Source organism: Leptinotarsa decemlineata, unplaced genomic scaffold (assembly GCF_025532065.1).
Source record: "Leptinotarsa decemlineata unplaced genomic scaffold, Ldec_3_MD MMD2_P_RNA_scaffold_2, whole genome shotgun sequence".
Taxonomy (NCBI): Eukaryota; Metazoa; Arthropoda; class Insecta; order Coleoptera; family Chrysomelidae; genus Leptinotarsa; species Leptinotarsa decemlineata.
Genome location: NW_027412529.1, coordinates 10,287,686 through 10,310,444, shown reverse-complemented (window position 1 = coordinate 10,310,444; position 22,759 = coordinate 10,287,686). Strand labels below are relative to the sequence as shown.

General features: G+C 31.5%; 1 protein-coding gene across 3 annotated transcripts in view; it reads left to right on the top strand.

Moving 5' to 3' along the window:
• The window catches only part of l(2)gl (LLGL domain-containing protein l(2)gl), an 84,709-nt gene extending 65,999 nt beyond the window's left edge, over window positions 1-18,710 (top strand). The window contains exons 11-16 of one of the 3 annotated variants that reach the window (XM_074183193.1): window positions 5,037-5,378; window positions 6,210-6,381; window positions 6,437-6,695; window positions 7,684-7,921; window positions 14,598-14,638; window positions 17,872-18,710. In XM_074183193.1, coding sequence (XP_074039294.1) covers window positions 5,037-5,378; window positions 6,210-6,381; window positions 6,437-6,695; window positions 7,684-7,921; window positions 14,598-14,638; window positions 17,872-17,940 — 1,121 coding nt within the window. In that variant the 3' untranslated portion in view covers window positions 17,941-18,710. The remainder of the gene's footprint in view (window positions 1-5,036; window positions 5,379-6,209; window positions 6,382-6,436; window positions 6,696-7,683; window positions 7,922-14,597; window positions 14,639-17,871) is intronic. The other 2 variants (XM_074183200.1, XM_074183197.1) reach the window with 2 other exon arrangements.
• Window positions 18,711-22,759: the final 4,049 nt, after the last annotated feature.

Genomic DNA, 22,759 nt, shown 5'->3' with positions numbered 1-22,759 from the left:
AAAATGGTCAGTTAGCCCTAATATACTATATAATTCAGATATTATCTATTTTAATGCTCAAAGCATTGTAAAAAATCGTGATCAAATTCAAGAATGTATTGCGTGCTACTATCCTAAGCTCATTTTACTGAGTGAAACCAGAACTACCATAGATAATGAAGATAACGAAATTTGCATTAATAATTATAATTATGTTCGCTATGACTCTAATAGTAGATTTACGGGTGGTGTTATTTTGTATATTAGAAATGACATTCATTATTCTGTATTCAAAACATTCAAACTACAAGATAACTATTGGTGCACAATATTAAGAATTGATTTCATTACGAAAATTTATTTTGTTGGATGTTTGTATCATTCACCATCAAGTTCTAATGCAAAATTTATTGAGGATTTGGAATCTATTTGCGATAGTCTGTTCACTTCGAATAAAAATTGCATTGTAGTTGGAGATTTTAATATAGATCTGCTTACTAATTCTTTTTATGGTGAGAAAATGAAAAACCTTCTGCTATCATATGGAATTGAACAATGTGTAAATGATCCCACCCGAGTTACAAATACTAGCGAAACACTAGTTGATTATGTCTTGAGTAATCTCAATAATTTAAAAACTGAAGTTCATAATTGCCCCAAAATCACTGATCACTCGATAATATCAGTCAATTCAATTAATAGCATCAAATTTGAAGTTAATGTGAAGCAATTCAGAAAACTTAATGTTAAAAATTTAGATAATATTAAAATTAGTCTTATGATGCAAACTTTCAATTTGGACTCCGCTAATGTTGAAATTATTTATCGCGATCTCTTGGAAAAATGTGAAAAAGTAATCAACGATATGGCGCCTATAGAACAGTGTCGATATAAGTCAAATATTCCATGGTTCGATTATGAAGTATTTGATAAAATTCAATTAAGGGACAGAGCTTACAGAGATTTCCGAAATAACTCTAATAATGAAACTCAAAGTAAATGGCAAATTTTCAAACGGTTTAGAAATGAGGTGACAAACCTTCTGAAAGTAAAGAAAAGGCAGTACTATTTTGATAAGATTGATATATTCATAAACAATCCAAAAGAAATGTGGAAAACACTAAAAAAATTAGTTAATAAAAATGATCTGAACACTCCACTCAATATAATTTTTGATACATTAGATGGGCAAAAAACTATAAAAGACAACTTAGAAATAGCACAAAGTTTTAATCACTACTTTATTGAAAGCATTCACAGTATAGTTCATAGTATAAATATTAATGAAGACTGGACCAACTTAAATAATAATATATACATGCCATTCGATAAATTTAAAGTACTCACAATGCCTCACTTACGAAAAATAATCCGCGGCATGAGCAATAAATTTTCTATTCATGAAATATTGAACTGTAGGATGCTAAAGGAGATATTTGAAACTATAGGACATGCTATTCTAAATTTCGTTAATACATCGTTAACTACTGGTGAAATTCCACAAAGTTTGAAAATTAGCACTATTGTACCAATTCAAAAAGTTCCTAATACCAATAAAGCTGATGAATTTCGCCCAATCAATACATTACCACCTATCGAAAAATTACTCGAAGTGGCTGTATACGATCAGTTATTACATCATGTTGAGTCAAATTGTATTTTAATGAATAATCAGTCAGGATTTCGAAAACAGTTTTCATGCGAGTCCGCGTTACAATTAACTTTATGCCATATAAAAACTCAATTGGATAATAAGAAATATGTAATTACTGTGTTCCTTGATCTGAAGAGAGCATTCGAAACCATTGATCGTAAAATATTGTTGGATAAACTCAAGCAATATGGGATAAGGGGCAAGGTATACCAATGGCTAAATAACTTCCTCCAGCAACGTAGCCAAAGGGTACGTTTCAAGTCTGAAGTTTCGTCTGAGTTAGATAATGATGTTGGCATTCCACAGGGAAGTGTTTTGGGCCCATTATTGTTTCTATTATACATTAATGATATTAACCTCTTTGTGGAATGCGAATTCATTAACCTCTTTGCTGATGATACCTTAATTGCTTGTAGTGACGTCTGCCTAGATACGGCTATTCAAAAAATGAATAATGTTTTACAATCAATTAGCAAGTATTTGAGTTTGAATAAATTGAAATTGAATGTGTCTAAAAGTCAGGCTATGATATTCACAAGTAAATACAGATATGATACCATTAATATTAATAGCCTTAACCTAAACATCAATAATGAACAAATTGAAATTGTATCGAATATCAAGTATTTGGGCTTCCAGTTGGATAACTTTCTGAACTTCAATACCCATTTCAATTATATTCATAAAAAAAATTAAAAAAAACTTTATTTTTTCTCTCGTATAGCCCAGGAATTATCAACCGAAACAAAAATCACGGTATATAATTCAATTATTCAGCCGCATTTTGATTATTGCTCATCAGCCCTGTTTTTGTTTGATCTTACTAAGCTGAATATGCTACAAAAACTTCAAAATCGTGGCATGAGAATAATTCTGAGAACTAATCGTCTCACCCCCATAAGATCTATGTTAGCAACGCTTAATTGGTTCTCAGTCGAAAAAAGATTGTATTATTTCACAATGATTTTTGTATATAAAATATTGAATAACCTGGCTCCTGTTTACTTTCATACATTTATAATATTGAATAGAGACATTCACACTTATAACACTCGGGGTAAAAATGACATTCACATTAGCAGCACTGCTTATCGCAGTACTATGAACTCTTTATTTTTCAAAGGTTTCCAAGAATTTAATAAACTACCAGACTTCATTAAAACATCATCATCGTTGAATTTGTTTAAAAAACAATTGAAAGAACTTATTAAGATGAAATAGATATCGTACTGAAAGCAATTCTTGTAATTTTTGTAATTCTACTAATTCTATTAATTCTATTTTTAAAATTGTGATTTTCGTATATTATTGTTGCATTGTATTTCTTTTTTTTGTATTTGTCTAATGTTGTATATATACACCGTTGATTTAATTGGGATATATATGTATATTAGGGTTACCTATTTTTAAATAAAGATCTATCTACCCACACTCACAATTAAGCATGGGTGAAGATTCCCAAGTATACTAAAAGGTGTGCTTGGGTAAGGAGCATTGCCAGCCCTCGTTTGTTCATCATTTAATTGAGCGACTTATGTAATCTAAACCTGAACCAACATCAGTTCAAAACCATTTTTGCAGATGACACAAGTCTGTTATCAGGTGGTGAAACCTTCCCAGAGATGATGGTAATTAGTACAGATCTGTTCAACAAGACTAAGGACCGGTTCAATAAAAATAAACTTGGTACTAAATTAATCGAAGACACATATTATTTTGTTTAGAACAAACCAAGACATCATTGATTATCCAGTTAGGGTGGACCGTCGAACTCATTCTTTGAACTGTCCCACAACACCAAATTTTTAGGAATCCACATCAATGACAACATGAATTGGTCTTCTCATATTGATAACTTCGGAAACGAACTCTGCACAAAGAGTCTACAAAAACAATATACATAGCTAACTTCGAATCGGTTGCTCGATACAGAATTATTTTTTGGGGTAGCAATCGGAATATCGAAAAGATCTTCATAGTTCAAAAACGAATAATAAGAGGAATCAACAACTTAAATTATAACAAAACTTGCAGAACAGTATTTAGATCCACTAATATAATGATGGTCTACGCGTTTTTTTTTTTTATTAAAAATATAACACCAGCGTTCAGTTCAACATAGTTAAGACACTAAATATAAAATATGTTGTTATTCTCCGTAATCAGCAAAAATGCTGGTCTAGGGATTCACAAACATTCAACATGATTTATATCTATGAATGCCTAATGTTCATTTATAAAACACACCTCTTCACTGAGAATATACCTGCTCATAATTATCCCACTAGAACAAATGAATATACGTATCTCCTTCATAGACTAACAGCAACTGAAAAAAGCACCCACTATATGTCGATCAAGCTTTTCAACCACCTTTCTAACAAAATAAAACGGAGAAGAAAATTGAATTTTTCAAAAGAGCACTAAAAATTATTTGAACGCATACATCACAAAAAGATGTTAACCTCCTTGTTTGCCGCCAATTTATTCTAAGTTACCGATCTGTTGTAATAAAAGTTTGTAATCTACTCTGAAATAAAGCTGTTTATTTATATTATTATTAAATACTTCAACAAACTTGAGATTATTCATCCTGATTTCAAATTAGTATGTAAGAATGAATTTAAATGCAAACTAGCAAAAAAATTTAAAAGTAATGTGTTCGTTTCTCTTCAAGAATGTTTAAATTGCTGATATTGATCTTCTTTGCATGTATTTATACACACATTGGAAAAGTCTAGGGATATTTTTATAACATACTAAATATCATAAAAATAAATGCACGAGGTCGTTTAATTGCGATTAAATTGGTACACTCGACCACCCTGTAGATTTCTATGGGTTGAACTATATAAGATGTCGTAAAATGTTGCGAACAGTATTGGCTATTTCCAAATACAATAAATGTGTCCATAACCATCACATATGGGTGTGTAATGGTGGATTTTCCTATTGATCCAGTCGATAGCATTACATCAAGAAAAGGAAGTTAATGTTCAAAAGCAAAAATATCATCAACATACCTACACTTTATTTTTGTACCATTCTCTGGTAAGTCGCTCCCTGGTGGTCGGGGTAAGTATTAAAAATTTCAGGTGACACGAAAATACCACTTCTGAGCTTCTATGGGCTTTGTATTCTTTGGTTTCAATTATGATTTTTTTTAAGTGTCACCCAAGATGAGAAATAATAAAGAATCCATAGCCAATACAATTTTTACAGATTGTGGAAAATAAAAAATACCCTCTATATTTGTTCCACCACAAATAACTTTCATTCGCTATTTGATTAATATATCTATATATATATATATATTTGAATTATGGGAATCCTACTTATTTTTCTTTGTAGTAGTTTGTGTGATCTGTAATTATTTGAATTTTGACCCACACTTTCATTTCAGTACAAAACACAAATCCAACTCTTTGGGCTGGCACGAATAACGGTACAGTTTATGCTTTCACAATAGTGGTACCATCTGCATCCAAACGTGAAACTGACGACGTAACTTGCCAATTGGCCAAAGAAATTCAACTTAAGCACAGAGCTCCAGTCATAGCGATTGCAGTATTAGATGGCTCCAATAAACCTCTGCCAGAGCCTTTGGAGGTCGAGAAAGGAGTGGCTCCACTTCCAGACACAACACAAGCACACAGGGTTGTTATTGCTTCTGAAGAACAGTTCAAAATATTCACGCTGCCTCAATTGAAGCCTTTTTGTAAATATAAACTTACTGCTCATGAAGGTAAGTTCCGTCTTTGTTTATAAAAACCTCATATTAAGTAATTGTTTTTGGTGTTACAAGTTTCCGGCAAATTTCCATCACTCTTGAAGACAGCCATTATTATTCCCATTCACAAAAGTAAAGAAACATCAGATGTGACTAACTATCGTCGTATCGCTCTTTTAAGTATTTTCTCAAAAATCTTTGAGAAACTAGTTAATGAGAGAATGGCTAACTTTCTGTTGAATTTTAAGATTCTTACTGACTGCCAGCACGGTTTTCGTAAAGGCAAGTCCACATAGTCAGCTGCCTGTAGTTTTGCTGAAATCATCTATAACTCCCTAGACAATGGTATGCACGTGGCAGGAATATTTTTTGACCTCTCACGTGCATTTGACTGTCTATCTTGTGACTTTATTGAAACCAAACTTTTCAATCTAGGATATAGGGGTGTATTTTTGCAATGGCTCAAACATTTTCTTTCAGACTGTACAATGTGTAATGTCATTTAAAAGAGAAGTTAAAAATTTGCTCCTGTCTAAGGCTTATTACAGTGTCAGTGAATTCCTTTTAGACGACTTTAGCTGATTGCGGTCCAGACTTTCATCCAGATTTTATTATACATCCAATTTTGACTAATCTTGTCTATGAGATAATTCTGATCGACAAACGTCGACTTTTAACACTTTATGAAAAGAGAAATGAAAATTTCTATGTTTTTTACCACTTTCAATAAATAATAAAAGTGGTAAAAAACATAAAAATTTTCATTTCTCTTTTCATTATGATCTCCTACCACGTAGTAACGGCTACAGCCATCAATTTATTTTAACACTTTAATTTTTTTTCTAGGTGCTAGAGTGAGACGAATGGCTTTTGCAAATTTCACCTGTAATATAGAAAATACAAATCATTCCGAAGTAGATTTGTTGTGCCTAACAAACACTGGCGATTGCCTAGTTCTAACCATTCCAGACTTGAAACGGCAACTTAATGCAGCAGCGATCAAACGTGAAGATATAAAGTGAGAAAAAATATTTTTTTAATGGATAAAAACTATTGAAATGTTTTATTTTCAGCGGCATATCTTCCTTGGTATTCACAAAAGAAGCACAGGCTTTGTACCTCCACTCCTCATCAGAATTGCAACGGTTATCTTTGGCAGCTAATAGTATAACGATGGCTCGCTGTTATTTGCCGTTACAGGTTGGCACCAGAGACGATGGTACTTCCGAAGAAGGTACCATCGATCAGTCGAACGAAGTATTAGAAAACTCTGTAGAAACCCCTTTAGTTAATGGTAATGCCGAGAGTAAAGAAGGAAGTGTAGCTGATAAGGTACATTTTAATAATTTTATAATGAAAGTATTTATTGTGTCATAAAATATAAAAATTTGCACAAAAGGACCGAGTATATTAAAAATGATATCAACCAAGCCCAAAAACAGATTTAAAACATTGATAAAAACACACTGACAGGATTAAAATTGGCTAAAATTTATTGAATTCAGTTACCAATTCAGGATAGCCTTTTTAAGATAAATTACGATAATTTTGAGGGCATATTATTCAGCAGATAAGGTACTAACTAAGAAAAGCATGTCTCGAAAAACAAATAATGGGAAATAACTCACAGAACAAATTATTATATTAGTAAATTTATTAAAAACAATAAAGATAAAACCCCAGTGTTGGATAAATCGGGAGTATACAAGTTGACTTGTGGTTCTTGTTCAAAATTTTATATCAGACAAGCCGGTAGAACTTTTTACAAAAAAATAAAAGAGCATAGTAGTAGTTTTTTGAACAGAAAAACCAATTCAACAGTTGCGAACCATCTTCTGGCAGTGGGGAATGAGTTCAATCACAAGATCATTGTATTCATTATTCTCCAGTCTCATGAATGGTTCCTAGATAGGTAAATAGTTTAGGTGATGAATTTATCATGTAGAAATTTGGCAGGTAGTGATAGTCGTAATGTGTCAAATTACTATAAAAGCACCACACAGAATTTGTACAATCAGTATTGAGACGCCTGAAGATACTGTCGTATAGCGAAACATGTGTTGTGGTTTTGTAAGCATTCAAGTGGAAATTTCACATTAAAGTGTGTTTTTTGAATACACTGCATTCTCAAAGATTCTTTTGTCTTTTTGTAACTCAAGAGCACCTCCTGCACGTTTTACCATATTGAAGATATCTCTCACCTCAAGTTGTTATCCTTCTCTATTATCTAAATTCCGATTCTTTCTCCTACTGAATATTGAAAGATTATCATCAGGAAAAGTTTCCAAAAGAAATTTTAATGCTCTTTTACTTTTTCCAGTCTGAAGATGTCAGATCGAATCCTGATGAGACTCTTCACAATGTAACTGTTTCCAGCAGTGTTGGAGACATTACCATAGACAGTGTTAAAGATCATTTGGGTTCAGGTGAGGAAATAAACAGACGAATATCGGGCTTATGTGTTACAAAAACCGTTACAACAATCATAAGTAGTAGTCAAGAAGGTGTTGTCACGTCATCCAGTACCACGTCTACCACCATGACCAACCAGGAGAATAGTGAGTTTGCTTCTGTCTTTTGAGTTTGCCTATTTGTGTTTTCAGTTTGCTTATTTGTGTTTTAAAACAGTTGATGGCAATGATATGGGCTTATTAGGTGAAATCATGAAAATCTAAATAAACATTTTATGTCATCTAGACCAGGGTTTTCTTTTATTTTGCCGTGGAACCCTAATTGGGCATACAGTTCTCGATGGAACCCTAGCTAGTTATTTTATTAATTGAAGTGTTCACATAGTAGTTTGAATATTTCCACTCGAAGATATAAATAATTATAAATGAAAAATATTTATTATAATGAAACAACTATTTAATGTGAAGAATGAAATTTTTCAACATATTTTCTTATAATAGTACTAAAATTGATGTGTGACATTTGCATGTGAAGATCCGAAGCTGTAACCAGTTTGTTTCTGTATTCACTTTTTGTGTAAGGATATTAAGATCTCCGACAGAGCCTGCGGAACCCCTGTGACCCTTTTACAGGACCCCAGGGTTCCGCGGACCACCATTTAGGAATCTAGGATTCAGACCACAGTTTTATGATATTTGATGTAATCTATTGTAGCCGTAGACATGCCCTTCACCACCTAATAGTGAAATTATTGCAAAATATGTCAATTTTAATTTCACATCTAATATATATAAATTACGTGTCACGTTGTTTGTCCACGATGTACTCCTAAACCACTCAACCGATTTTGATCGAATTTGCACACTGTGTGCAGTTTGATCCAACTTGCTAGCTTACATCTTAATTTATAGTCGCAATATTATTTCATTGCAAATTATTTGTCTATTATTTGACATTCACAATTATCTGTTAACTCCAAACGATTTTAACAGATGGCGATATCTGTTGACTGGATTGAGTAAGTAATCAATAGATGGCGCTGCTATGTTAAACCTACAAACGTGTCATACAAGCTACAATTCAATAGCATAACCACCACGTGTTGTTGAGGCTGAAGTATAAGTTGAATTTATTTTGTAGTAAACGAAATACCGTGAAATTCAATTGTTATACCTGAAATGCCACCACATAATCTTCGAATAAAGATTGGTTCCCCTATTATCCTCGCAATTTGAATCCACCTCAATGGTACACGTTTGGTCATCAAAAAAATCACCGGAAATATTTTTGAAGCAATCATTTTAACTGGGAAGTTTAAAGTATTCCAATGATACCATCAGATTCTACCAAACCCTTCAGAAGGCCACTGTTGCATATTCACTTGTAGGGGAACCGTCGAATGTATTTGTGTTAGCTAAAGGCAGGTTAACCCAAAAATATTTATTTATTTATTTATTTATTTATTTGACACTTTGGTACATTGAGTACATGTGCTAAGTCATAATTAAAAAACAAAAATAAAACTACAGAAGTTGAACAATACAAAAAAATAAATATGGTTCACGTCCACAAACTTTCACAACATAGAGTATTATATAAAAAATCGGAGAAGCTCTAGCAAATACTCTCAAAATGTCATGAAAAAGTGTCGTGCAAGAATTCCTCAAGACTGTAGTAACACTTCTGTAAGAGAAGTTTCTTCACCTCAATTTTAAAAAGTTTATCTGACTCGATTTTCCTAATAGATGTCGGCAAGTTATTATAACAGTTTGTTGCATTAAATAGTGGGGAGCATCTAAAGTGAGCCGTTTTGTGTGAGGGGGTTCTTAACAGTTTTCCATGACGGGTGTCTCTACTATGTATATCCGCATTTGTGACAAATTCAGTTATATTGTTACGGGCAAAAGTGACACACTTCAAAATAAATAAAGAAGGTGCCGTCAATAGGCCCTCTCTTAAGAAAATTGGTCTACAACTATCTTGAAAATCTATATTAAAAATTAGTCTCAGCAATCTTTTCTGAGCAACAAAAACTCGTGGAAATTCCCTTGCACATCCCCAGGAAATGATATTAAAGCTGATGTGAGAATAAGCCATAGAAAAATAGACATTCATCAATCCAAAATTATCTAGAGTGTTTTTCAATTGTTTGATTGAGTAATATGCGGAATTGAGTTTGTTGCAGACCTTCTGAATATGACCGCTCCAGGTCAAATTTTCGTCTAAAGACGTTCCTAAAAACAAGACTTCGCTGGATGATCGAATACCATTTATTGTGGAAGAGTCACACCGATTACTGCTAAATTAAATTGAAATTAAAAGTATCTATAATTCAAAGTAATAAATATTATTTTTGAAGATTTAAGACTATCTGGCCTACCTAACTCATTCATAAGTTTAAGTGTCACATGTTATTTACTAATTACTTTTTAATATTCTCATTTGTTACAAAATTGAATAAAAATAATAATAAATTTTAAAATTAATTCTTTTGTATTGATTTTTGCTTCATATCAGCTGTACGAAAATTTTAATCAATCGTGTTCAAAGTCCTTCCCCGTCAAATCCCAATCCAGTGGATTTTTATACCAACTTAAAAGATTTCCGTCTTCATTCGTAAATAATCATTTCGTTGTACTAAGGGGTTACGGTAGTAGAAAATTTGTGTCATGGAGATCGCCATATTATTTTACAAATAGCATCTTAGTAAAAAAACATGGTGGTCTCCTTGACTGATGTTCTCCTACCGTTCCTCTTAAATAGTTTACTACAATGTAATATAACAAAAACCTTGGCCACAGCAATGCATGGTCGGGTCTCCTAGTAGTTTATAACTTTTCAACTGTTCAAATTACTCAATGTCTTGTTTAATTTCAGTATGGATTGATGGACCAATTCACATTCTCAGTGCATTTGTAGAATAAATAAAGTACTCATTGATTGATGCCTAATAAGTCCATTGATTATGTCAAACTTCTATAAAAATCTTGTAATTGTTTCTGGTTTCTAAAGATTTCAGATTTTACATATAAAAGGTTCCAGTTGAGCCACTGAAAAAAAGTTTCATAATTAATATGTACAAGGTCTGTTCAAAAAATACGGTGAATGTTATTTGGGCTACGTACATTTGATTAGCGATTTTTATTTTTTTTTTTAATTCTGGTATACTTGAACATATGTTCATAGTTTATTTAGCATGTTTAGTTTGTAAGTGAGAGGCATAAAAGTTGAAAGTGTTTTGCTTGTTCGGCGATTTTCTGCTAACGAAAAATATGGCTCAGAGATTTTGCATCAAAAGTGGTACACACTTTTCACAGAAGGTTGAGAAGATGTGAATGAACACGCTCGCTCTGGATGCCCCGGCATATCAACAACCGATAAAAAGTTGAGAAAATGAAGAAAATTGTTATGGAAAATCGTCGAATCGCTATTAGAGAAGTTGCTGAGGATGTCGGCATATCTGTTGGCTCATTAGTCCAATCAACAAGTTCAAAATAGTTCAAATTATTTAAACAATCGAAATATTAAAAAATCGATTTTAAACAATTAAAATTAAAATTTTTTTTAATCATAATTATCTCTAGACAACAAAATAGCAAAAAAAAATTTCAAAAATATTGAATTTCTCTATTTGTTTAAACAATTTAATGAACAAATTACGTAAAAAATTCATATCCTATGTTAATAACTGCCATTGTTTAATGTGAAAACAGACATAGCTAAATATCAATTGAAAAAAAAATGTATCAACAATTTTTAGATATTTCATTTTGCAATAGTTATTAAAAATCATAATTAACAAATTAATAAATTTTTATGAACTTTTATCGCAGGATTGTATGGAGTATATATGTATATCAAAAGGGCTCCACGAAGTCTAAAATTTATAGGCCAATTATTTATACCTTTTATCCCATTATTTATGCCAACGGAGATTGTGTTGGTTAACAATTGAATGACTTTTTGAAAAATGGTGACAAAACTTTTTTTTTACGGGACTCGATTCATTCAAGTGTTCAGAAGATACCTACTAGATTTTTTTCAAATTTTTAAAATGACATTTTATGTTGTAAAAAAATTATTTCTTTTGATAAACTCTCTTTAGCAGCGCGCGCATGCCGTAACAGGCGCGCGGAACCCTATTTTCAACGTCAAATTAAAATTATAAATAATGGAGATAGAGTTTCGGGAGTCGGGATTTTTTTAACGGAAATTTTCTCCTCTTTAACGAGCTTTTTTCAAAATTACCTAAATATTGATAATTTTTGAGTTATTAACGAAAAACTAAATACCATTTTTTTAAATCTTATTATGTTAATAATAATTGCAATTTTTTGCCTCCACCAAAATCCTTCAAAAACATTTTTCTAGAGGTGATTCCGAATCGAATGAGCTATCGCTCATATTTTTTAAGACCTTTATCTCTATTTTTCATTTTTTTGAACTTGTTGATTAGACTACATGCCATGAAATTTTTTCGGAAATTTTGGGCATTTAGCATGTAGTAGCAAAGATTGTTCCAAAATTTCTGAATTTTTGCATCATAATAATGCACCTGCGCACTCGTCATTACTTGTTTATATAATTTCTTTGTCAAAAACAAGACCATAATCTTGCCTCAGCCACCGTATTCACCAGGTTTGGCCACCTTCGACTTATTCCTGTTTCTAGGATTGAATAGACCCATGAAATGCCGGCGTTTTGCGACGATTGAGTAGATGAAAACCAAATCGCTGAGAGAGATCAAGGACACGCCAAAAAGTGCATAACAGAACTGCTTTGAAGATTGGAAAAAACACTGGCACAAGTGTATAATATCTGAGGAAACTACTTTTGACATGGACAAAATGAAAATTCACCTTATTTTTTGAACAGACCTTGCATATTCAAAAGTATCGTTCCTAAACTTACTGACAGAAGGAATTTTCCGTTAGACTGAAACACTATATTCTAAAAACATTACAATGATCTATGGTCCGATCAGGTAATTCATTCTGATCTATTGTTGGAAGGTGATTGACAATGTTTCGTGGTGTATTTCATCAGTTCGGATTTTCATTGTCTGATATAATATAAATTGATTTGAAATCCCTGAAGGAAATCAAAAAGATTAACCATAAAATAACAATTTTATTAAACAAAAAACTGAAATTACAAAGAAATAACATACAAACAACAACCAAAAAATAATAAAAATAATAATAAAAAAATAAAAAAAATAGAAAAGTTAATACATGCTGAAAATTAAAAAATATTATTAACAAGAAATGAAACTAGAAATTAAAAGATTTCAAACCAAGTTACGTCACGACGTTTCGGTTGTTAGTATCTACAATCGTCTTCGGGTGATAACTGGACTTATTCCTCCGAGAGATCTGACTATTTATAGGTCATTCGACTGATTTCACCTATCCTTTCTTTCCTCTTTCCGCTTCATTGGTTTTAGCGGGAGTTGGTCGTTTTCCGCTTGATTAGAGGTTTCCAATGAAGCGGAGAGAGGGAAGAGGAGATAGGTGAAAGCACTCGAATGACCTATAAATAGTCAGATCTCGGAGGAATAAGTACAGTTATCACCCGAAGACGATTGTGAATACTAACAATCGAAACATCGTGACTTTGTTTGGAATCTTTTAATTTCTAGTTTCATTTCTTGTTAATAATATTTTTTAATTTTCAGCTTGTATCAACTTTTCAATTTTTTTATTATTTTTTTGGTTGTTGCTTGTATGTTATTTCTTTGTAATTTCAGTTTTTTGTTTATTGTTATTTTTTGGTTAATCTTTTTAATTTCTTTCAGGGATTTCAAATCAATTTATATTATATTAGACAATGGAAGTCCGAACTGATGAAATAAATCTGATCTAGTTTCAACTACCGAGAAAAAGCAGGTAAATACAAACAAAAAAATTCATTACTAGTACAGATTATGTGTAAAAACCAGTCAATGAATCAATTGATATTACATATTGATTATTCTAGGGCGACGAAGCATAATTATCTGGTAAAAGCATATTAAGTGAGCTATTCAACTTGATTTGATCGTGCATTAGCTATTGGGAATTGTTGAACTCATTGATTTCCGTAATTTCCAGAAGAGTAACTTCAAAATATTTTGTCTGGGAATGAACAGTTTTGAATTCATGATTGAACTCTTGGCCTCTGTAAGGGGGTACGTAGCATACCTTGAATTTATTTTCCCATTCTGGAATCTGTTTCTATGCTCTTCTTTTATGCGTGCTTTAAATGTTTTTTCAGTTAGACCTAATAAAAAATAAAATTGAGTTGAATAGCTCCCCATTACTTGAAATTACGATTTATTATTATTACCAGATAATGCTTATCACACCAGAATAATCAGTATGTAATATTTATTGAGTTGTTGACTTGTTTCCCACTTAATTTTTACTAGTAAATATTTTTACTTGTATTAACCTCTTTTTACTAGTAAATGAAATTATTGTATCTTCTCTTTACAGGTAGTTGAAACTAGATTAGAATTAATTACCTGATCGGACCATAGATCATAGTAAAGTTTTTATAATATAAAATGTTGCAGCCTAAAAGTGGTTCATCAAAAATGCGTGGCGCGATTTTGTAAACCTTTTGTAGTGAAAATCAAAATCTTAGTATATTTTGATATGGATTTTTATCAAGTATCAGCCAGTTCGATTTACGATCTGTCCTCTTATGAAACCATGGCAATTCTAAAAATTTTATTTTTCGATGATATTTTTGATGATTTTCTCAATATAAGAATTAGATTTGTGATGTTTGCGTTTTCACTTGCTTTAAATGTGTTTTGTTTTTGTTGTTGCTTTGTAGTCATAGAAAGTCTGGAGGACGCGTCAGGAGAAAAATTAGAGGTTAGCTATCTTCAGAATCTTTGATTGGTAATGCTTTGGTAGGTTAAGGTGGGAACTAACATATCTAAGTAACGAGGTGATGGTATTATAAAAACAATACATTTCATGATAGAAGTTATTTTATTCTGAAATACTTCATTTTAAACTACCCCTTCAAAATTAATAATAATCCTCTTCGAATTATACTCAGAACTGAGTCAAACAGTTTATATAATGCAATTATAGAAGTGATTGAGAACCTATATTCGGAAATGTATCTTTAATTGGCTCTATGACGCTTTGAGAAAGTTCAGTGCAAAAATGTGTTATCAAGCTTTAGTGCATTTCATTGCAAAAACTTGTATATATTTCTCTACCTAACAACAAAAGAATAATTCTTCAAAATATCGTAAACGATGATGTTGATTGTTTTTTTTATAATTTGAAATGCTGAAATTATTTCTGTATTTTGAACAAACGCTATAGCGTTATTATGTCCATAAAATTGAAACATTTCTGCACATAACTGTTTTAAAGCATTATTGGACTACTGCCATAAGGAAACATTTTCGGAGAGAGGTTCTTATAACCCCTGAAAATTTTTTATAGTTCTGAAACAGCCTGCATAGTGAGTTATTATAAATAGTCCAGATCATTTTCAGGTAAGTTGTTATCTGATACTTCTATTTCTATAGTCTTCATTCAGGCAGTACATATACTTCCTGTAATTTTGGTGAAATAGAAAGTTACCAAAAAATTAAGTGAAGATGACGATTCCTCTTTCAAAGATGTCATCTATGGGATCTAGGGAGAGTAGTCGTCGCCACTTCTTGTCCCTCGCTAAGGACAAAACCGTTCATTCCTAATCAAATGCATCTTAGTAAGTGGTGTTGGCACTTTTGTAAAATCTCTGGATATATCTAGTGTCTAAAATGCATAATTGGGGTATTTATTTTTACCAATAAACTGGCTATTTGGTTGTATTCAACTAAAACAATATTGAAATTGATGGTGAAAGGTTCATTTAATAAAGATAGTTTTTATCATATGCAGATCATCCCAGAAGTGGATGTCCTAATGGAAAGAGGTGTCAGAGATCATTTCTCATTATTTGTTGGAAAATATTATTTTAATTTTTTTTTACAAACTGACGAATTTGAGCGGCTGCAATCTAAATTGTATGTTTCTTGGGAAATCAATATATTCAGCGTTCCTGATAAACTTACTGAGTCTGTTTTGATCTTTATGTATTTTTTAAATTTTTGAGTAAAGAGTTTTTTATGGAGTCGAAAGTGAATATCTTCTTTTTACTTAAGACCGTGTTATTTATGGAAAGCTATACTCGTCAGGCTTTCATTTTTACACAAAACTTTGGTCATTTTTTTTTATTATTGATATGTGTGATACTGTCAGTCATTTCACGAAACACACAGGAACTGCAATAACTTTTGTACAAATCACAATTAAAATAGCTAATAGATCTTCTCCCATTTGGACATTGAATCTTTTGACACTCATAAATTCAGTTTTATAAGAAAACGCAAGGAAGTTGTGAAAGATTGAAAATAATTTACATCTTATACAGTGTGACCGATCAAAATATATATTTTAATCAATTGGATTTTATTTTCATTAGATATACATTCTAAAAGTGTAATATTTATAACACCAAATTCCATTACAGTGTCTTTTTTCAGATCCAACATTTATTATTTTTCAATGTTGAAATCGAAAAAAATTGATAACTTTTTTTTCAGTCTGATCACAACACCGGACTCAGCAGATTTTGGGTTTTCACTGTCCAGAATTTCAGTGATATCTATTCTTCGTTGAAAATAATATATGAGTCATGTAGTTAGAATTTTCCAAATGTTTTCTATACATATTTTTCAAACTCTCTTAACTTATAACTTTTTTGATGATTTTTTCTATAATATTCTGGACATTGATAAACCAAAACCTGCTGAATCCAGTGGAGTAGTCAGAATGTTGATGAAAGTTCTTAAAATGAATTGGTGGGATGATTAAATGATATATTTTTCAAATTTTTTCCCTTATAACTTTTTTGATGATGAATGAATTTTTATGTAATTTTCACACAATCCGTTTCAAAACTATGTGAATCAACTGTGAAAAACTAGAGTATACAGTAATAACTTTTTGTGATCTAAGCAAAGCATTTGATTGTGTATCACATGAAATTCTCTTGAATAAATTAAAACTATAATTTTTCTGACAGCACTATAAAGTTGATTAACTCATACTTAGAAAATCGATTTCAAACTGTGAAAGTGGGCAATTCTCTATCAACAAGAAAAAAATTACAACTGATGTACTGCAAGGATCTATTTTGGGACCTATACTATTCATAATTTTCATTAATGACCTACCATATCGGGAGAACCCGTTATCATATATTTTATATGAAGATGATACTTCAATCCAAACAAATGCTAAAACTCTAGATGAGGTACTTATATCATCCTCTGAAGCACAGTCACAAACTGAAAGGTGGTTTACAGCAAACGAATTATATCTGAATAACAACAAAACCCAAACATGGTGTTCAACGTAAGAAATATGTAAAATTACTCAAATTCGCAAAGTAGTGTGAAATTTTTGGGAGTTCATTTTGGCAGTGAGTTAAAATGGGATCATCACATAAATGAACTATCAGAAAGGCTCATGAGAAATCTATTTTTACTAAGAAACCTCTCCAGACAAGTTTCAAAAACAACTAACCTTTTCTTCTCTATATATAATGGAAAATTAAATATACATAAAAAATAATATGAAAATTTTGAAAGTGTGCACGACCACAACACTAGGCATAAAAATGATTTCAGTAGAAACTACTGCCGCTTAAAAAGATGTCAAAATGGTCCGAATTTTTTGGACTGTGAAGTTTTACAATAAATTACCACAAAAAATAAGATCTCTACATCATCTATCTATCTAAAGGTGTGGTGAAATTTTTAAAGAAAAATTGCTGATTTTCTTCAACTTTTGACATTTCAAAGATAATAAAAAAAAGTTGCTCATGAAAACAAAGAATAATAATGAAATTTGGTATTCTAGTAGATTTCTGAAATTTTATCTAATGGAAAAAATTCGAATCGATATTTTTATAAGGGTATTTCCATTTTGAATGGGTCGCACTGTATAATTTTTTTTTAAAAAGTGGACGTCCTTCTTTTCAGTTTTCTTATATTCTTGTCATTTATACCAGTTTAATACCAATTATCTCTTCACAGATTAAAGAAATACAAGTGAGCGATATATTACTGCGAGCCCCACTAGCATCGGCTGAGGAGGAGTCCTGAGGCTTCCTATGGTCAACTAAAACGGTTAACAACATGCCATATCGACATGATCAGTATTTCGGGTTGACATACTAGATTTTATGATTGCGATTACTAGTTTTAGTACAAAATATTTTAAAGTATAATTTTATTATTAGGTGTTGTTGTCCATCGTTTTTCAAAAGTATTGTTTGTGTACTTATTTTAGGTATAAGACATATTGGGACCATTTTCATTTCTAAATTCATCAATGTTGATACGAAATGCTGTTCAAGTTTTAATAATTAGATTAATCTACTGTAATAAACTTTTTATATTTATGTCATCATATCATTACTGTCTATCAATATGGTTGAATCATTTTGAGTTCAATAAGTCGAACAAATCTTGACTGATTCTTGAATACCATCTGTTTTGTGAATAGTCGAATTTCCAGTTTTTCCTAATGTTGAGTACCAATGCTTTGGTAAGAATTCATCCTGGATTATTTTCCACAGTTGCTCTGTTTTAGAAAAGAGTTGTGAGCATATTAAATATTTATGATTTGTTATATTTATGCATATTTCTTTAACAAACTGTGGTTAGAAGATAGCAGCTTTTTCTACAAAATATGGTGGAGGTTTTTGGATGAATGTGTGTATGAAGTTTCTACTAACAGAAAACTTATTGCCTTAAAATTTTTGTTATATTTTATATTCATATTGTATTCACATTTTATTAAAGTTTATATTTATGATCATTTCACAGTGCAGAGAACATCACTAAAGTGAATAAATTTTTTTATCTTGAAATCCAGAGTTTCATTTCTAATTTTCCGAAAATTGAATATTTTTAAAGTGGTTAGTAGCTACATAAATTGAAAACCTCTACTACTTAAGAGAATTACACTAAAATTAATTTTTATGAGAGATGATCGATATCGTACAATTGAATCTTAGGTTCTCAGTGGTGAAAGTGGTTTTCTCAAGTTTTTTTTTTTCTTGACATTATTTCAGTCCACTCAAAGTATCCTTTATTGTTGAATAATCATTCTAACTGATGAATACCGAATGCATATACAGTATCTTCAAGATATGAGTCCTTATCATGGGAATTTCGGAAATCATAAAGAGATAGATGACTAGAATTTGAGAAAAATTGAGCAATTTAAAGGTTATAAACATGTTGAGAATACCACAAAAACTTTGCAGTCACATAACTGCATTCCTGACTTTTATTTCCCGATATGTGGAGAAGTATGGAACTGGAGTCGTGGCCCCTACAAGTAGACTTCAAGAATGGGGTGTAGGTTCTAGAAACAGAAATCCTGGTCCAACTTCTACATCTACGTATCCCATGAAACGGCTTAAACCATTGGAGAGAGCAGAATTTGATCCCCGACCAATAACTTACACAAGAGTGGTTGATTTGAATAGTTTTATAGTGGACTTACAAAAGGGTGAAAGAATGACTATAGAAAAAATGACTATATTTCAAATTATTTTCAAACTACAATATGATGATTTTCAGTTCAGCAATCAGAATTACACATTTGTTCTCTACAAACAAAACAGTTTCTGGATAACATGAAAGCATTGTTGAATAACTTTTCAAATAAAATTCTGGAGATTTCTGGAACTGTTCAAGGTTCAGAGGACTGGTATAGATGGAGAACCTACTTTATAAAATCTTGAATGCAAAATTATTTTGAAATTAAATTGAATCCAAGTAAAAAATATCACAGCTACATATGATTTACTTAAATTACAAAAATATTACATTTCTACTAGAGTAAATCCTCTTCTCAATCTAACAAGCGTTTATTTATCTTTATCAGATATTTTTGAAGTAACCGTATTACATTCAATATTGTGTTTTCTCTTGTATTTATTCCTGTATGAATATTTCAAACTGCCATAATTCTAGCCCAAAAAAATACTTGAATTCCTCCGAGGTTTTCTTCAAATTTTCAAAAGCAAATTTATTTTTATTCAGAAATATGTCTCCAACGGATTGTTCACCATCATCTGTAGAAACTTCACTTTTTTATTGTTTGACACTTTCACTTGGTAAATAATCACAACGATTATCTTCTATATTTCCATTATCACCAATATAATCGTGATCATGTAGATGATAGTTATGCATATGATCACTATCTTGAACTACTTCATCTTCATTAGTTGCTACCATAAGTGTCATCACTAGTATCATTTGGTGGACAAACGAGTTAACTCTCAGAATGTACCATAGATTGTGAGTTATCTGAATGTCCACTGATGCCCACTTCTTCATTTTCAGCAACTTCAATTGGCTCTATAGAAAAAGGATCTGAAAACTCTCTAACAAAATGCTTGCTACAGACGAAAGTGTTTCTGTTAATCTTGTCGATGGTCAGTTTTTTGTTTCCACAAAGTTCAATCCAGCGCAGACACTTCACAAGGTTCCTCTTTGGTTTAGGAAACAGATAATATTTAATTTTCTGGAATTTATACGCCGTGAGTTACTTATGGTATGTGGTTGATGTTGAAAGTTGAAATAGGTTGGCTCTGATTGATGATCAAAATTTAGTGGTTGAAACTTACTCAGAAATTTCGGTCTTTTTTCTACTTGTTATGCAACGCATTATCCAGTTATGCAACGCATTACCCAGTTTTGTGCGTCAAAGTTATCTGTGTCGGACTTTGGTGAAGTGCATAAATAAACTCAGAAGAGTGCATTAAAGTTGTAAAAGTAGATTTGGCTACAAAAACACCGATAGATAAAGCCACAAAAAACGAAGGGTAAGAAATTCTATTGAGAGGATCGTGCCCGGACAATATTGACGTCGATTTTATTCTTCAGAGGATTGATATCCAATTTAATTGAACACTAATTCAGAAACATTATTTCGTCAGAATGTCCAACAATTTCAAATGTTGCAAAGGCAAAGAGTGTCCAAATTTTTGTTGCGCTCAGTGTTTTAATATGTTCCACGCTAGCTGTGTGGACAGGGTAAAACACATCGCAATGGGAGGTACAAAAATACTATGCTCTGAAGAGTGCGTGAAGAAAAATAAACAAAAGGCAGAACTACTTGAAAAAGTGAAGACATAATAAATAAACTTAAGAAGGATAATGCAGAAAAAGTTGTTGTGATAGAAAAACTAAATATAGACTGGGAAGACAAAATTAATTACCTACAAGAAGAACTTGATAAGTTAAGAAGAGATAATCAAGAGGACAGCTACATAAAGAGATTGAGAAGAGCCTCAAGCGATTTTCAAGATGAAGCTGCCAGCTTGGAGGAGGATCTTATGAAAAACATCAAAAAACAGGAAAGGGAACTGACAAAACTGAACTCGGATAAAGATAAATTGGCACTGAGAAATGAAGATCTCCAGATAAAATTGGATGAAACATTGAAAGAGATGTCTAAACTGGAGGAAGAACTGGGCGATCTCAACAAAATCAACAAAAAAATGCTTACGCATCAATAGAAACTCTTTCAGCGCAAAATCAAGTAAATTTGAATGGAATAGAATGTATCCGATAAGAAAATTCGACATTGAAATTAGAAATAAATCAAATATCCAAATGTGACACTCAACTCAGACCTGGTCCTAACTTATCAAAAACCGAGGACAAAATACTGCCAAACAATTTTGTGGAAGAAAATAAGCCTTATGAAACTTGAAACTTTGAAAAAATTGACTGAATCATCAGATGTAGATGATGATAGAACATATGTAAGCAAATTGTGTATGGGTTGAGGCTCTCCAAAAAATCAAATCCTTATTTTATGCGATTATTTTAGATATGGTTTGGGAGAAATGATATCTAGATTTAATAGGAATAGGTTTACTGTTGAAACTATCATCAAACCAGGAGCGTTGTTTGAAAACATAATTGAAGATATTGTCAACTTGTCGAAAGATCTAGACAGCAATGATTACATTTTAGTTTTGGCAGGGTCAAATGATTTTAGGGCGAATAAATATCCTTCATTCAGAAAAATCAATAGTCTTCGTAAACTCTGTACAAATACAAATATAATACTATCTTCTATACCCTATGGAAAGGTGTATAGTGTTAATCAACTTATCTATAAATTCAATATCAAATTATACGAATACACAAGCCGCGGTAGTAAAAAGCTTAAAATTCATACCATAGCGAAAAATGTATTAAACTATAACATTCTAACGAAAAAACAAGGGAATAATTTGAAATATGTCTCTATATCCTCTAGAAACTTGCGCTCACTGCATTATATCAGAAAATTCACGAATGAAACATTTTTCTGGAACTATTTCAATAATTACAAAAAAGTATATCGATCCACTATCAGTCTAGCTAAGAGAATATATTACAGCAACAGAATGGGGGAATCGAAGAATAAAATTAAATAAACTTGGTCAATTATTAGTGATATAAGAGGTAAAACAAAAAAGAAAAACTCTGAACTCTCACTTAATCCTAATATAATAAATGAGTTCTACTGTTCTATTGCCGAACAGTTGAGTAACACAATTCATGCTCCATATGATCCATTGATCAACTTCATGACATTAAAAATAAAAACACGGCCAGATATGAAATTTCCGTTAAGATTCTCTTGAATTTACCACTCAATGCTCTAGAAACTTTGGTCGCCCTTATTAATACCTCATTCAGAACTGGCTCATTTCCTTCTTCCCTGAAGACTTCTGTTGTCATTCCACTACATAAAGGTGGTGATTTAGATAATCCCTCCAATCTGCGTCCCATTTCCTTATTACCGACTTAAGCAAAAATTATTGAGAAATTAGTCAAAGTACGTTTAGATAAATTCTTAAAACTGCACTATATTATAAGAAAAAACCAGTTTGGGTTTCAAGAG